The sequence below is a fragment of the Vitis riparia genome, chromosome 19 (assembly GCF_004353265.1).
Source record: "Vitis riparia cultivar Riparia Gloire de Montpellier isolate 1030 chromosome 19, EGFV_Vit.rip_1.0, whole genome shotgun sequence".
Taxonomy (NCBI): Eukaryota; Viridiplantae; Streptophyta; class Magnoliopsida; order Vitales; family Vitaceae; genus Vitis; species Vitis riparia.
In genome coordinates this window covers 7,863,054-7,876,988 of record NC_048449.1, presented here as the reverse complement: position 1 = coordinate 7,876,988, position 13,935 = coordinate 7,863,054, and the positions used below count along the sequence as shown (strand labels likewise).

The 13,935-nt window shown below is 33.0% G+C and overlaps 2 protein-coding genes across 2 annotated transcripts; both read left to right on the top strand.

The window, feature by feature from the left end:
* The first annotated feature begins 6,016 nt into the window (after positions 1 to 6,016).
* On the top strand, positions 6,017 to 8,011 carry LOC117908604 (V-type proton ATPase subunit e1). Its single transcript, XM_034822257.1, has 4 exons — positions 6,017 to 6,099; positions 6,257 to 6,423; positions 7,349 to 7,396; positions 7,702 to 8,011. The coding sequence occupies exons 2-4, from the start codon at positions 6,326 to 6,328 to the stop codon at positions 7,766 to 7,768; spliced, it is 213 nt and encodes a 70-aa protein (XP_034678148.1). The 5' UTR covers positions 6,017 to 6,099; positions 6,257 to 6,325; the 3' UTR covers positions 7,769 to 8,011.
* A 1,367-nt stretch (positions 8,012 to 9,378) lies between these two features.
* Positions 9,379 to 13,882, top strand: LOC117908904 (cell division protein FtsZ homolog 1, chloroplastic). The gene is made up of 6 exons (XM_034822735.1): positions 9,379 to 9,764; positions 10,149 to 10,248; positions 10,482 to 10,711; positions 12,119 to 12,286; positions 12,843 to 13,076; positions 13,474 to 13,882. Exons 1-6 carry the CDS (start codon positions 9,498 to 9,500, stop codon positions 13,741 to 13,743), a joined length of 1,269 nt encoding a protein of 422 aa, XP_034678626.1. The 5' UTR covers positions 9,379 to 9,497; the 3' UTR covers positions 13,744 to 13,882.
* Positions 13,883 to 13,935: the final 53 nt, after the last annotated feature.

Below are 13,935 nucleotides of genomic sequence, written 5' to 3'. Positions count from 1 at the left end.
TTATAGACTTTAGTGCGAGTGTAAGTGAGTGCGAGAGGCTGCGTAGTTGGGAAGTTCATGGAGCTAACTTTGCCACGCCAGTCAATATTTTGTCTCATATGATTAATGATAAAGATAGAAATCCCCGGGACGTGGCAAATAGGCTAACTTTTTATCTGTAATGGACAAATTAAATCAGAGGAAACAATTAGTGGAGATATACTTGTTTCTCAGTGGCACTGCAAAGAATTTAGATTGAGAACTTTTGATCAAAGAAGTCACAGAAGGGGAACCACGTGCTATGTTTTTCTTGATAAGAAAAAGGGACCCACGTATTCGGAGATCCGTCACTGTCTCAAGGAACATATATATCAGGGATTTGGGTTATGTTCATCAAGTTACTTCTTGTTAACGTAAAGCTAAAGATTTACGATTTCAGGCCTATAGATTAACATCTGTCAGTTCCCCACATACTCCAAAATGTCGGCAGGACATAACTTTGGATAAGATTGCATATTAACTCAAAATTTTGGCATAAAATCCTAAATGTGGAGTGCAGACCCATGATGAGGGGGTGGAAGCTATGACCAGGAGAAGAGAGAAGAATTTCAGGATCGTGGTTTTGAGGTTCTCTATAGTCTATATGGTATCTCTAACGACACCATTCCTCTAAAATCTTCATTCTAAATTGAACCGACTTTACCCAACATGAATATCCCACGTTCCTACTTAATTACAATGATGTAATAATATTTAGGTTTTTAACGGTTTCTGCATACGTCCCTCCTCACGTCACTGAATCACAGAGAGGAAGATTGGGGTGTCCCACAGGACATGTATAGGACAAGCTTCGAATTTAAAGCTGACACTCGACTGCTCCGGTTGATTCCAATTTCTCAGTAGAATGGTTACGTCCCCTCCTGCGTCATCACTCTCCCGTCCCACTTCCTTGTGTACAATAAGTGACTACCGCATTAACTAGTTGGTAGAATGTGTACAATAAGTCAATAAGAAAGATGTAAAGCAGTATGAAATTAACCTGCACAGCTTGAGATGGTAAAGAGAATGGATTATATATTAAGAATGGACGTCATGTCTTACGTATAATGTGTTAGGTCTGGGAGTTACTTTACAGAGAGCCCACCGTTCATGACTACTCTTTTGTTTGCTTTCCTCTTTGTTCTTGACATTCACATGTGAACGCACTAAATGCCTTTTGTATTTTGTAGCTTCAATCCATGGAAATGATGGAATCAATGTTATGTATTTTATTTGATAATATAAACTTGCTCTCATCCATACAAGTTTCTTTTTTCACAATTACGTATGTTTTTAAACAAATTCATAAGTTTTGTTTATACTAAAATCTCATTTTAAAAAGATGATTTTACATTTTTGAAATAAAATACGAAAAAATATATATAAAAAAAATTGAAAATGATGATACCTATATATGAATCTTAATCAAGGATAGCGCTTAGAGATGCTGAATAGATGTCCATTAATTGAAGATAGTATTTTATAAATATTAACTACTTCTATGATATTTAGGTTGATTTGATATTTTTTCGGTCCTACCAACAAGCAATAATAGATGTATGAATGTTCTCCCAATAAGATAATCAATGTAATTTGTACAATAGATTATGTATTTTTATATTAGTAATTTTATTCCATTCATTCTCACTTAGAACTTCTTTAAATTATGTCTTACTTTTTGTTGAAAACTCAAGATCATTGTGTGATCAACCAAAATGATAAATTAAGTCTAAAAAGATCCATAAAATGTTAATTGGATTTATTTAGGCATGATGTGGATGGAAAGTTTTTAATTTGAGTGAAAATTTGTTTTAAAATTGTTTTTTAAAAAGGGGTGTTTAAGCATTGTGGAGAGCGCTCAAGTGTTGTTTGGAGCACTCCTAAGGGCGCCCAATTCCATAATTATATTTATTTCCATGGTTTAATTGATTTTATTTTAAAATTTCTAGTTTCAATCAACTCAATATTTGTATCCTATAAATATCATGCTAAAAAGGGTTTTTATTTCTTTATTCAAAATTGAAAAACCCAATCAGCCTTTGTGTCCTGAAATTCTTGAAACATTTATTTTTGCATTCGTTGGATTAAGAATGATAAATGCATCCTTTCAAGCGTTAAAGTAAAATCCACTAAGAGCACTCATGATGTTCGCAAACGTAAAGTTCAATATAAGAACAAGGGACTAAGACTCAAAGATAGCATTGTTTAGGTAAAATTGTGCTGTGTTTTTTCAAATAGTGGATTTATTATTAGAGGCATCTTGATCCTGTAATTTTTACATCTACATAGTTTTTAGAAGATTATGTAGGTGATTATTCCATGGTAAAAAAAAAATTATCTTTTGCATTGATGTTCTTTTTTCTATTTCCAACAGCAAAGAAGAAAGTTAGAAAATTAAAAATAATTAACTTAGGGCTAAAAAAAATTCTAACACTTATTCACCTTGTCCAAGTGTTCCCTAATCTAGATTTTTAAACTTTCATCATGAAAATGAGTAAACACTCTCTGCCCAAGATATACAAGGCATTTCAAATATTCAAAATGCATTCTCTCACTTCCATTAACATAAAATACATGTTAAAAAATATTTCATAGTATTTCAAAGATTAAATGAATCAATTTCAACTCATTTCCTAAATCAACCAACATATTAAATTAATGAAAATTTCACAAAAGGTGAGAAAAACAAATGAAAGTATGAGATAAAAGAAAAAAGACTATAACACCAAGATTTAACGTGGAAAACTTCCAAATAGATAAAAAAAACCATGAGCTACACGCGATCAAAACTATTCATCATGAAGAAAATTAACTAAATATTAGGATTTATCTAGTCCAAGCTATCAATCGTCTCCCAAACTACTTACCTAGTGCTTTCAAACTTTAGGTACTCACTTTCTTCTTCTAAAACATATTTAAAGCTCATAAAAGTTTGGTCTCAACCTTTTTTTTTTAATCTACATAAGAAGAAATTCGGGTTGTATTCCAAAGATAAAAAATATGAGAGTATAAATTAATAAAACCTAAACTAAATCAACCCATTTTAGAAACACTTTGGAAATAACAAAAGCTCGAGGGAGGATTTGAATTAATTGAGTTAAGAGAACACGATGAGAATTTTAACCCAAAATTAGCTTACAATATCTATTATCAATAAATCCTTTTTTGTAAAGATAGTTTTAGAAGTATCGTATTTTTATAATATTTATAAAATATTATTTATCAAGATATTTTTTTTAATAATATTTTTTAAATAAAAAAAAAACAATTGACACAAAGCCCTTTCATAAAGATTTTTTATTTTATTTTTAGTATTAAAAGTTCCCTAAAAAATTTCTTGAAAAGTATTTCACCAAAACAGACGAAATAATCCTCATATTTGAAAAAAATAACTTTTACGTACTAAAAAAATTACACATACAATCTTGTTTTGATATTTTTCTTCTTAAACTTTTTATCAAAAAAAAAAAAAAAAAAGATTGATGATTAAAAATTTGTTAAATTGTAATTTTCTCCAAAAGAGTTCACATTCCATATTTTGAAAAGATGAACATCATTTTTTCAAATTTGCATTTTCAATATCAATTTTAATTAATCAAATAAGTCATTTCTTAATTACCATGCTTCAACTACTTAAATCTTGAAGGGCTCATTGAGAAGGTTTCAAGAACTTGAGTTTATGTGCACTTCAACCAAATTCCCATATTTTTTATACTTGAGAAAATGACTAGGCTTAATAATTTTGTACTCAACTGTAAGATGTATTTACAAATCTTGTAATCTTATACATTTAAAAAAAAAGTTGCATTATTATTTAAAAATGTTATCTCAAAGCAAGTCAATTAAAATGAATTAGTTTATAATATAAAAATATATCAACTTATAAATAATTTTTAATCCAAAAAATAAACCAAATATGTGTGTATATATATATACACTTTTCTTAATAAAATCAAATTGATGTTTTCATTTGTTGGATTTTCTAAATTTAGATTTCTAGAAAATGAAAATGGAAAAAAATTGTCTAAACATATTTTAGGACCCAATTTTTGTTTTCTTTGAAATCTAAACAAATGACCTTATTCTTTCCCTTTTTATTTTGATTTTTCTCGTATTTGGTGATCCCAAAAAACAACAAAATATCCTTCTAGAATATACAAACTCAGAATTCAAAGATAATCATATATGGTGGGTGCCTTATTTGAAAATCAAATTGTCAACATTACTTTAAAAATAATAATAATAATAACACTACTCTTGAAAACAATTTTTTGATCGAGGTTAAGATTTGTGGAGGAAATTATATGTTGTTTTCTTGTCTATTTTGAAAAATGTAATTTTTTTGTTGGAATTTATATAGATGAATGGAAATTCAATTTATTTTTTTCTTGAGAAGATTGTTGTTTCTTATAGACACAACTGGTTTTAAAAGGATGTATTGTATTTAAAAGACACAATCTCTTTCGAATAATGTATTTGGTGTCTTATGACATAAACCTTCTAAAGATGTGTCTAGTATTTTAAAGACATGTCTCCTCTAAAAGTCATCATCAAATCCATAAACAAGGACCCATGACATTTTCATTCATCTTCTCTTCACTCTTTCACATTTTTTTGTCTTTCAAGTCTTCTTTGGTTTCAAGTTTCGACATTTTTCTTTTCTATCAAATATTTGGTATACAAAATAATACAAATTATGAAGTGATTCATTGTTTCTTGTGATTTGAAGTGCTACTATCACAAGAAAATGATTGTTATATCCTATAAGACGATTGTCAAAAAATCGTAAGCACCTAAATAGAACAAATTTGTCTTTAAGGACATAAAGTCAAACTCTAGTCTCAATCAATCTTATTTGTGAGTTCCAATTTTCTACTTACTTCACTTATTTGTATATTTATTATACACACTTATTATCCATACATTTTCAATCATTTGGATAACATATTCATCTAAACAAAAAATTATATTTTTTTTAATTTTCATGTTAAATTCTTTGTAAAGTTAATATTTTGAACAAAATTAGTTAACCTCTTATTAAACTAAGGTGGTGTTTGTTTTTTGGCTGAATAGAAAAAACCAAAATATTTGACTTTTTCTATTAAGCTAAAAGTAACTTGTTGACATCATCTAATATAGCTAAAATGAACTTGTTATCAATAGGTTTAATTTAGTTATGTTGGATGATGTCAATATGTTACTTTTAGCTGAATAGAAAAAGCCAAATATTTTGACTTTTTCTATTAAGCCAAAAAACAAACATCACCTAAGTGAGTGTTTGGTAAACCAACTAAATAATTTAAAGTGACTTAATAACTTAATTTAAGTTATTAAATAAATTAAGTGTGTTTGGTAAAATAACTTAATGATATGACTTAAAGTAAATAAAAAAAAACAATTTTAAGTAATGAGTAAAAATAATTAATTTATTATTAAATCCACATTTTCATTTTATCTTTTTACCCCATTTATCATAGTTATCTCCACTCTCTCTTTTGCTACTCTTCAACCTTTATTGTTACTCGACCTCCTTTGTTTTAGTTATAATTTACGAGGATAAATATGTCAATTTAATAATTTAGAATAAGTTTTAAGTTAATTTTATCAAATAACCTTAATACTTAAAAGTAAGAATTAAGTAATAAGTTTGAAGTCAATTTTAACTTAAAATCAACTTAAGTTATTAAGTATTAAGTTTTACCAAACACCCTAAAAATCAATCCAAATAAGGTCTTGCTAACGTGAAAAAAAAAAAACATGGCATATGGTAAAGCCACCCCAAACCTAAGCCCAACTCTGTTCCCAAGCCCACCAAAATTAAACTAGAGACTGCATATCTAAACGAGTTGGACCGAACTAGGACTGGCGCATAGGCGGGGTTAACCTTTGGCCCAAAAATTTTTGGTGGATTGGGACGGTTTGTTTCCCTATCAGATAAATTCAAGACCAATCCAATTAGTATTGGGCCTATTTGAGATTCCATTCAGCCCATGTCGTACTACAGATGGGATGAATATAGTAAGATACGGAGAGACCCCAAAACGACGCCGGAGAGAGCTTGGCAGATCGCCGGAGTTTGAGGTTCCACTTCTCTCTCACCCTCCGTAAAATCTAGGGAAAGAAAATAATGTGAAATTTTATTATTGCGATTTCTGTTGTTTTAAGATTCAATCAGTTTGTGACGAGAGTAGAATTTTAAGGATTTTCCGTGTAATTTTGCATTTGCATTTGAATTTAGGGTTTTTTGGACCTGAAATCGAGTTCAAACTAGGATTCCGTGATCCCCGGTTGGTGGGATCGGATCGAGATGGGGTTCTTTGTAACAACCCTAATTTTCATTGTTACTGGAATCATCGCATCTTTTTGTGCCAGAATCTGCTGCAACAAAGGGCCTTCTGCAAATTTGTATGCTTTCTCGCCATATATATAGCTGCCTGTGATACTTGAATTTCCTTGTTCTCATTGAATAATGTAAAATATGCTCTTTGATTCTCATAAGAATGTTAGGGAGTCCAGAAATGAATGAAACATTGTTGAACCGAAGTTGCCAAGATGAATGATTGTAAAGAAAATTGTGGATTAAGAAATGTATACACTAATGAGAAGTGAGAAATTGCAGTAGATTAGGATGGTTTGATTTTGACTCTACAGGCGGCTCAACTGGCAGGTCCCCTGCTCATGAACATATTGTTTGGTTTTCAGGCTTACCTGATACACTATCCTTGGAGAGGAATCATGTATCAATTGTTTTCCTTGGTCCTGGAAACCGGGGCTACTTGATTTGCCTCTTGTAAAAGACAAGAATGTCATTTTTTTCAGGATAGATAATGGGATTGGGATGGCTTGTTCATGTACAACATAAATCCAGACTGCTTAAGTATGAGGGATATAGCTTTGTAGGTGAAAAGACAGAAAGGATGAAGGCAAGTCCAATAGCCTTAGATTTGAGCAGATTGGCTAGCTAGCAGTTGATCTTTAAGTCTCCAATGGTTGTGATAATTTTAATGATGTGACATCTGTGAACTTATTGAAGTAGAAACCTTTTTTTTTTTTTCTTTTTTTGATAAATTATAGAAGTAGAAATCTTATAGATTTATGACCTTTTCTTTGAGAAAGAAACATAGTTATACAAATAAAATAAGCTAAAACTATAATTTATATGATGCTAGTTCTACAGCCATTCACCCGTGGATTTTCTTTGTAATATACAGAAAAACCTGCATGCATTTCTGGTCATGCTAGTTCTTCCTTAAACAGTTCAGTCATCATCTGTAAAAACATTCATCTTCTTATTGTTTCCAAAACAGCTGACTTGTATTTTGTGATGCAGATTGCACCTAACATTGGTTATTACAGCGACTGTTTGTTGTTGGATGATGTAAGTTCATGTTTGATTGATGTTTATTTTTCTTTCTCAGTAATAATTGGACTCTGGATTATGGAAGTTGATGTTAAAGATAAAGTTTAAATCACCTGCTAATGGATATTTAATTATATTTGTCAGTTTCAGCCTTAAAGCATTTCATTGTTGTCTCTCTGAGGGGTTTCTAGGTGCCCTATTTCTGGGACTGGATAGTTTTCTGAAACTAAATCAGAAATGATGAACAATGTTGTTGTGTTGATGTTCTTGCTTTCCTGCATTCTTACCATTGTAGTTACCGTATTCTGCTTTTGCATTGTTAGGTGGGCAATCGTTTATCTTGCGCAGATGAATCCGCTCATAGTCCCAATTCTTAGTGAAGGGGAGTGAAATGCTTTGTGAAAGAGCCAATGCAACCCTCTTGGTAAACCAATGTTATGGATTGTTGATTGCTCTCTGCTGAATATCTCATTGCAGGTCTCATGGATCAATCAGTAGTACCTTATCATGTTGGATTTGTATGTAATTATAATTGAAGCATAGGGCTTCGAATTGATTTCAAATTGTGCTTGATTTTTACTTGCAATGAGAATGATAAATCTAACCCTTATTCAATTTCAAAAAGGTACATTGGTCATTCTCAGACCCGATGGAAAATAGAGTACTTCAATGGCATCCGCTGACTGACAGTTTTGAACATGTTCTTGTTTGATATTGATTTATGTTGGCTCTGTAAATGGGGGGTTGGGGATGCAAAAACAAACACTACGAGGGTGTTAGGTAAATCGATTTAAATCAATTTAAGTACAATTTGCATTGGTGGGTGATGATTGTGTTTGTATCAAAGCCTAGGTATCCTATTACATAGGTCAATCCAAACCTGACAAAAATAATTACCGTGTCGAAAACATAAACTTAGATGTCACTTAATTATTAAATATATAACACGTTGCGTAACTTATTTAATTTATTTAGTAATTAGGTTCTCATATTTAATAATCAAAATGAGTTAAATATAAATTAAGTTATAATTAAATTAATCGATGGAAATATTAAATAGGATAATTTGGGTAAAATTCGTGTTAAGTTTTATTAAACTCCTACAGCATACGCAATTTATATTTATGAATGTGAAATCTTTTGAAGTTTTCCATACGAACTGGCAGGTTTTTGTATCAACCCGAAAGGCCATTTGGTCTTCCAGCAAATGCAGGCCAATGATAACCATTGGGTTGCTTTTTCATTTGATAAATAATACTTTACATTCCAACTTTTGTTTTTATTTATTTAAATTAGAGTTTTATTTTGTTTTAGCAAATAATTAATTATTTTAACTCAAGCAACTTAACATATCAATGATAACATTCAAGAGACCACACACTATACTTATCTTTTTCTAGTTTTTTTTGTTCTTTTTTTGGCAGCGGGGGAAGAGGGGGTATGAAAATAACGATTATTATATTAAAAAATAGTTAGTTATTTTTTAAATCCTCACGATCTCAAATAAAATACTACTTTTTTCCGCATATGACAATATTACGGTATCATAACAATCACTAAAGTAGATAATAAATGTTTGTAATTCATCAAACAAGTCATAAATATATCAAATTGAGATATAATGTCTATTATATTCGAGAATTATGAGGATCATCCTCCAATTGAATGTTACATAAAAATAGTGTTATAGTATCGTAAAATAAATATATAAATAAGAAAGTTAACATATGTTAATTGTTTTTTTTTTTAATTTTATAATCGATAAGATTTTAACGAGATAATAATCTTATCCTGTTAAGAATATTGGATTTTTTTCCTTTCATTAATATTTTATTATTTCCTTTTAGCAAAGTTTCCAATTTCTCTCTTCATTCTATCTTGAGTTTTCAAATATATATACATTCATTTTGGAGATAAAAAGTAAAATAAGAACAAAAGGTAGCTCAAGATTGGAATCTAAGGTTCGTTTTGAAGGAATGAAGGTGCACAAGGGTCCACCCAATCTTTTGCGTTTCTCCCAACCACCTTTATTTCTTAAACCCTAAAACCTCTCTCTCCCCCTCTCGCTCTCGCTCTAAGAAAAGAGGGGGCATCGGATATTTGGAGCCCGGTTTTTTCAATGGCCACTCTCCAGCTCACAAACCCCAATGAGTTCATCTCATCCTCCTCTTCCTCCATTTCTACTGGGTTCTCCCACAAGGCACTCTCTTCAGCTGCTCCTGGGAAGTGCCTTTCCTCTAAAAATACGCGGGGGAGTCTTTGGAAACGACGCCGTTTTGGTGTGTGCTGTTCGTTTGCGCCCATGGAATCGGCTAAGATTAAGGTTGTGGGTGTCGGTGGTGGGGGCAACAATGCCGTTAATCGGATGATTGGAAGCGGATTACAGGTGAAATTTGCTTCCATTTTCATGGTTTCAACTGAAATTTTGAATCATATTCTGTCCATATTTGGTGATTGCGTCTGTTATTCCGTGCCCGTTATAATGAAAAAAAATTGTCAATTGTTTGCGTTTCATTTTCTTGTTAGATTGTGAGTGAAACCCCCTTTCTAGAAATTGATGTTTTTACTGCAAGCCACTTTGTTATTTCCAACTCTTTGGGAGATTATGTCTAATGTGTTTAGGGTGCCAACGAAGGATTTAAGTTTTTTTGTTCGTTCTTTGATTGGAGTTAGGCTCTGGTGTTTTTTCTGTATGCTTGTTTGTGAAATTATTCCCTTCTTAGCTTCTACAGATTACTAATGTTAATGTTGCTTGCCGTTTGATATTCAGGGTGTTGATTTCTATGCAATAAATACAGATTCTCAAGCTCTATTACACTCTGCGGCTTCGAACCCTCTCCAAATTGGAGAACTTTTGACTCGTGGACTAGGTCTGGCACTCTCACTATGACCTTAGATGTTATCCATTTAAAGTATTAGAATATAGATTTGTATATTTGAGGGAGCACAACTCTTATAGCACTAGATTATTGTACCTGGGTCAGCTAGTATAACAATTCCCAAACTTTCATATGGGTGGTATAGCTGCTTTTGTTTTCTTATGTGTTGAGGACCTTGTGGTTGTATTGTATCCTTTGACTCAAACCACTTAATAGAGATGCAGGTACGGGTGGGAATCCACTTTTGGGGGAACAGGCTGCTGAGGAATCAAAGGAAGCCATTGCAAATTCTCTCAAGGGTTCAGATCTTGTGTTTATAACAGCAGGTATGGGTGGGGGCACAGGTTCTGGGGCTGCCCCAGTTGTTGCCCAAATATCTAAGGAAGCGGGTTATTTGACTGTTGGGGTGGTCACCTACCCTTTCAGCTTTGAAGGACGTAAAAGATCACTGCAGGCAGGTGCCATTTTGGTCTTTATTTGAAATCAAAGGAAAATGATTTTGTTGTTTGTCTGGTCTTACTTTATATGTAACAATTAACTTCCAAATGATAGGCATATCTAACAAATACTTATTGGGATAAAATCAAGAACAAAATGTTCTGTTTGTCTTGGTTAGGCAGTCCCATGCAAGTATTGGACTCCATGGCCATGCCTATTAGCCAGGTTTATGATATGTTTCAAAAGTAGATTATGATATTCTTTTTCTGTTTTTACTGAAAGAAACAAAATCTATGGAAAATTAAGGCACCTTTCTGAAAGTGCCTGATACCAGCCAAAAAACAAAAGACTTATCAGGGTGTATACTATCAGTAGGATTGGAAAGATGGTGATTGTAGAAGCATTTATAGTGGAGCAATTGACAGTGAAAGTGGCATTGATGCAGCTGGTGGAGTAACTAGTTCCACTGGCAGTGTCATGGTGGTGGGGGTGAAAACAGTGGAGTGGTGGGGATGGCATTGTGCATAGCTTCTAGTAACCCACAAGGTGGTGATATCATTTTCAATTTGGTGGTTATTTACATAGGTAGTGGTGGTATGATTTCCTAGCTTAGAAATAAAAGTGACCATCACATCATCCCCTTCAGATATTTTCGAGATTTTGAAACTTGTTGTTCTTTTGAATTCATGTTCTTTCGTTTCTGCATAATCATCTGTTTTTCCCCTGTTAGATAGAATTGGCCAAGATGAAAGAATTGCAAAATGTAGACAACCCTGTCTCAGTTGTGTGACTGCTATTTTTTATCTAACCATAGGTAGTGGTGGTATGATTTCCTAGTTTAGAAATAAAAGTGACCATCGCATCCCCTTCAGATATTTTCAAGATTTTGAAACTTGAAATTGTTAGAATGGGAAATTCAACATACCTTTGATCTTTGCCCCTGAAACCTATTATGCCTTTTCCCCCTTTTTTTTGGTTGTTCTTTTGAACTCATGTTCTTTCATTTCTGCATAATCATCTGTTTTTTTCCCCTGTTAGATACAATTGGCTGAGATGAAACATATGCAAAATATAGGCAACTCTGTCTCAGTTGTATGACTGCTATTTTTTTATCTAACCATTACCAATAGGTAGACCTGAAGTGAGTGAAAAATTAATAATACTTAACCCAAGTTAGTTGTACAATGAGAGACTATTCAATCATAGTTATCCCTTTGCCAATGATTTCTTCCCTCTATTTGGATCTTTTATCTCAAGTCTGCCTGAAGATCTGCCATGCACTTTTTTAAAATGATGATGCTCTGTTTATCAGCTTTATGTCCTCTAATTCCAAGTTTCAAGTTTATGATTTTGCAGCTGTATCAAATATGTCATACTATATTGAGTTCCAAACAGTCATGTGTTGTATTTGCTTTTGTTTTAGGCATTGGAGGCTATTGAAAAGTTGCAAAAGAATGTTGATACACTAATAGTAATTCCCAATGATCGCCTGCTGGATATTGCCGATGAACAGACACCTCTTCAGGATGCTTTCCTGCTTGCTGATGATGTTTTGCGCCAAGGGGTGCAAGGGATTTCAGACATAATTACAGTGAGTGATTTGTATAGGGCTACATTTGTCCTTGGGGAACTTGGTTTGCATTATCAGCTCGTACCCTAACATATCACCTGTTAGATAGTTTCAACCATATGTTGAACAAGCCAATTATCTAATAGTATTTTGGCATACTACCATATGTATCATGTGAAATTCTTCCCAAAATTATGCACAAAAAAATCCAAAATTACTCCAATATTTTTGGAAATCTCATTTCCTTCAGTTTTAACATTCTTTGCTTTTCACTAACTTTATAATCTGTTTCAACCTCTTTAATTTTTTGCTGAAAGCTAATTAGCTTCCCAACCATTTTACAAGGGCCATAGTGGATATAGGCCCTTGCTCTTGTTTGGATATGAATAAAACATAAGACTGGTGCAGGTCATGAGCATGATGTACCCACAGGATCCTGCAGCCACTCACATTTAATCCACAGTTGACATTATGTAGGCTGATTCATTATGATATTTTCCTGATTAATTTCCAATACTGAAGTTTATCTTTGCTGTTGATCCTATATAATTTAAAATAGCGTGTCCTTGTTTTGCAGATACCCGGGCTGGTAAATGTTGATTTTGCAGATGTAAAGGCAGTCATGAAGGACTCTGGAACTGCAATGCTTGGAGTGGGGGTTTCTTCCAGCAAAAACCGTGCAGAAGAAGCAGCCGAACAGGCAACTTTGGCTCCTCTAATTGGATCCTCTATCCAATCTGCTACAGGTGTTGTCTACAATATTACTGGGGGAAAGGACATAACCTTGCAAGAAGTTAATAGAGTGTCTCAGGTAGTTTGAATATCATGGAATTTTTGTTTCAGTTCCCTTCCCTCTTAAATTTGCTGGTAGAACAAGTTATGGAACAAGTACATTTTGCATAAAATCAGACATTTAACCTAGCCCATAAACAGAGTATTCATACAAGGCAATGCAAAATCAGGGTTTCACCTTTTAGGAGCTGAGAGGGACTGTTTGACTTTGTTTTCAAAGACTTGCCCTCTTTGTTTCATTTTTTCCTGCACAAACTATTTCCTTCTTCGAGGCATGACACTAAAAGTTTTTGTTGCATTATTTAACATCCATTTGATAGTGGCTTTTTTTGGCACCTATCATTTGAAATTGTCCTTTTGTGGGGTTGTGTTTTCTTGCATTTTCTTATGCTAATATTTGCTTATCCATGATTCAGGTTGTTACAAGTCTGGCCGATCCTTCAGCTAACATAATATTTGGAGCTGTTGTGGACGACCGCTACAATGGGGAGATTCATGTGACTATAATTGCAACAGGGTTCTCCCAGTCTTTCCAGAAGATACTTCTGACAGACCCCAAGGCAGCAAAGCTAGTGGACAGAGTAGCAGAGGGTCAAGAAAACAAAGGACTACCCATCCCCCTCAAATCCTCTAACTCACCTCCCCCTGTTCCATCTCGGTTGCCTTCTAGAAAGCTCTTCTTTTAACCTTTTCCCCCTTTTTCTCAAGTACCATGTGATCGTGTAATGATCTTGATGCTCATCTGCATTAGATGCCATTTCCTTTGTGGTTTGTAGCATTTGCTTCTCTTATTTGTCTTTTGTAGTATTCATGACTGGTTGCTTATCTATTATTCCCAAACAGAAGAAAATCGATGGACTTGCTGCACATAGTGGAAC

What these genes read in the sequence shown, in the direction of transcription:
- LOC117908904 (XM_034822735.1), top strand. Translation starts at nt 9,498, where the DNA reads ATGGCCACTCTCCAGCTCACAAACCCCAATGAGTTCATCTCATCCTCC. An exon ending in TGATTGGAAGCGGATTACAG is followed by an intron (nt 9,765 to 10,148) that starts GTGAAATTTGCT and finishes TTTGATATTCAG; the next exon opens with GGTGTTGATTTCTATGCAAT. An exon ending in ACTTTTGACTCGTGGACTAG is followed by an intron (nt 10,249 to 10,481) that starts GTCTGGCACTCT and finishes ATAGAGATGCAG; the next exon opens with GTACGGGTGGGAATCCACTT.
- LOC117908604 (XM_034822257.1), top strand. Translation starts at nt 6,326, where the DNA reads ATGGGGTTCTTTGTAACAACCCTAATTTTCATTGTTACTGGAATCATC. An exon ending in AAAGGGCCTTCTGCAAATTT is followed by an intron (nt 6,424 to 7,348) that starts GTATGCTTTCTC and finishes TTTGTGATGCAG; the next exon opens with ATTGCACCTAACATTGGTTA. An exon ending in ACTGTTTGTTGTTGGATGAT is followed by an intron (nt 7,397 to 7,701) that starts GTAAGTTCATGT and finishes TTGCATTGTTAG; the next exon opens with GTGGGCAATCGTTTATCTTG.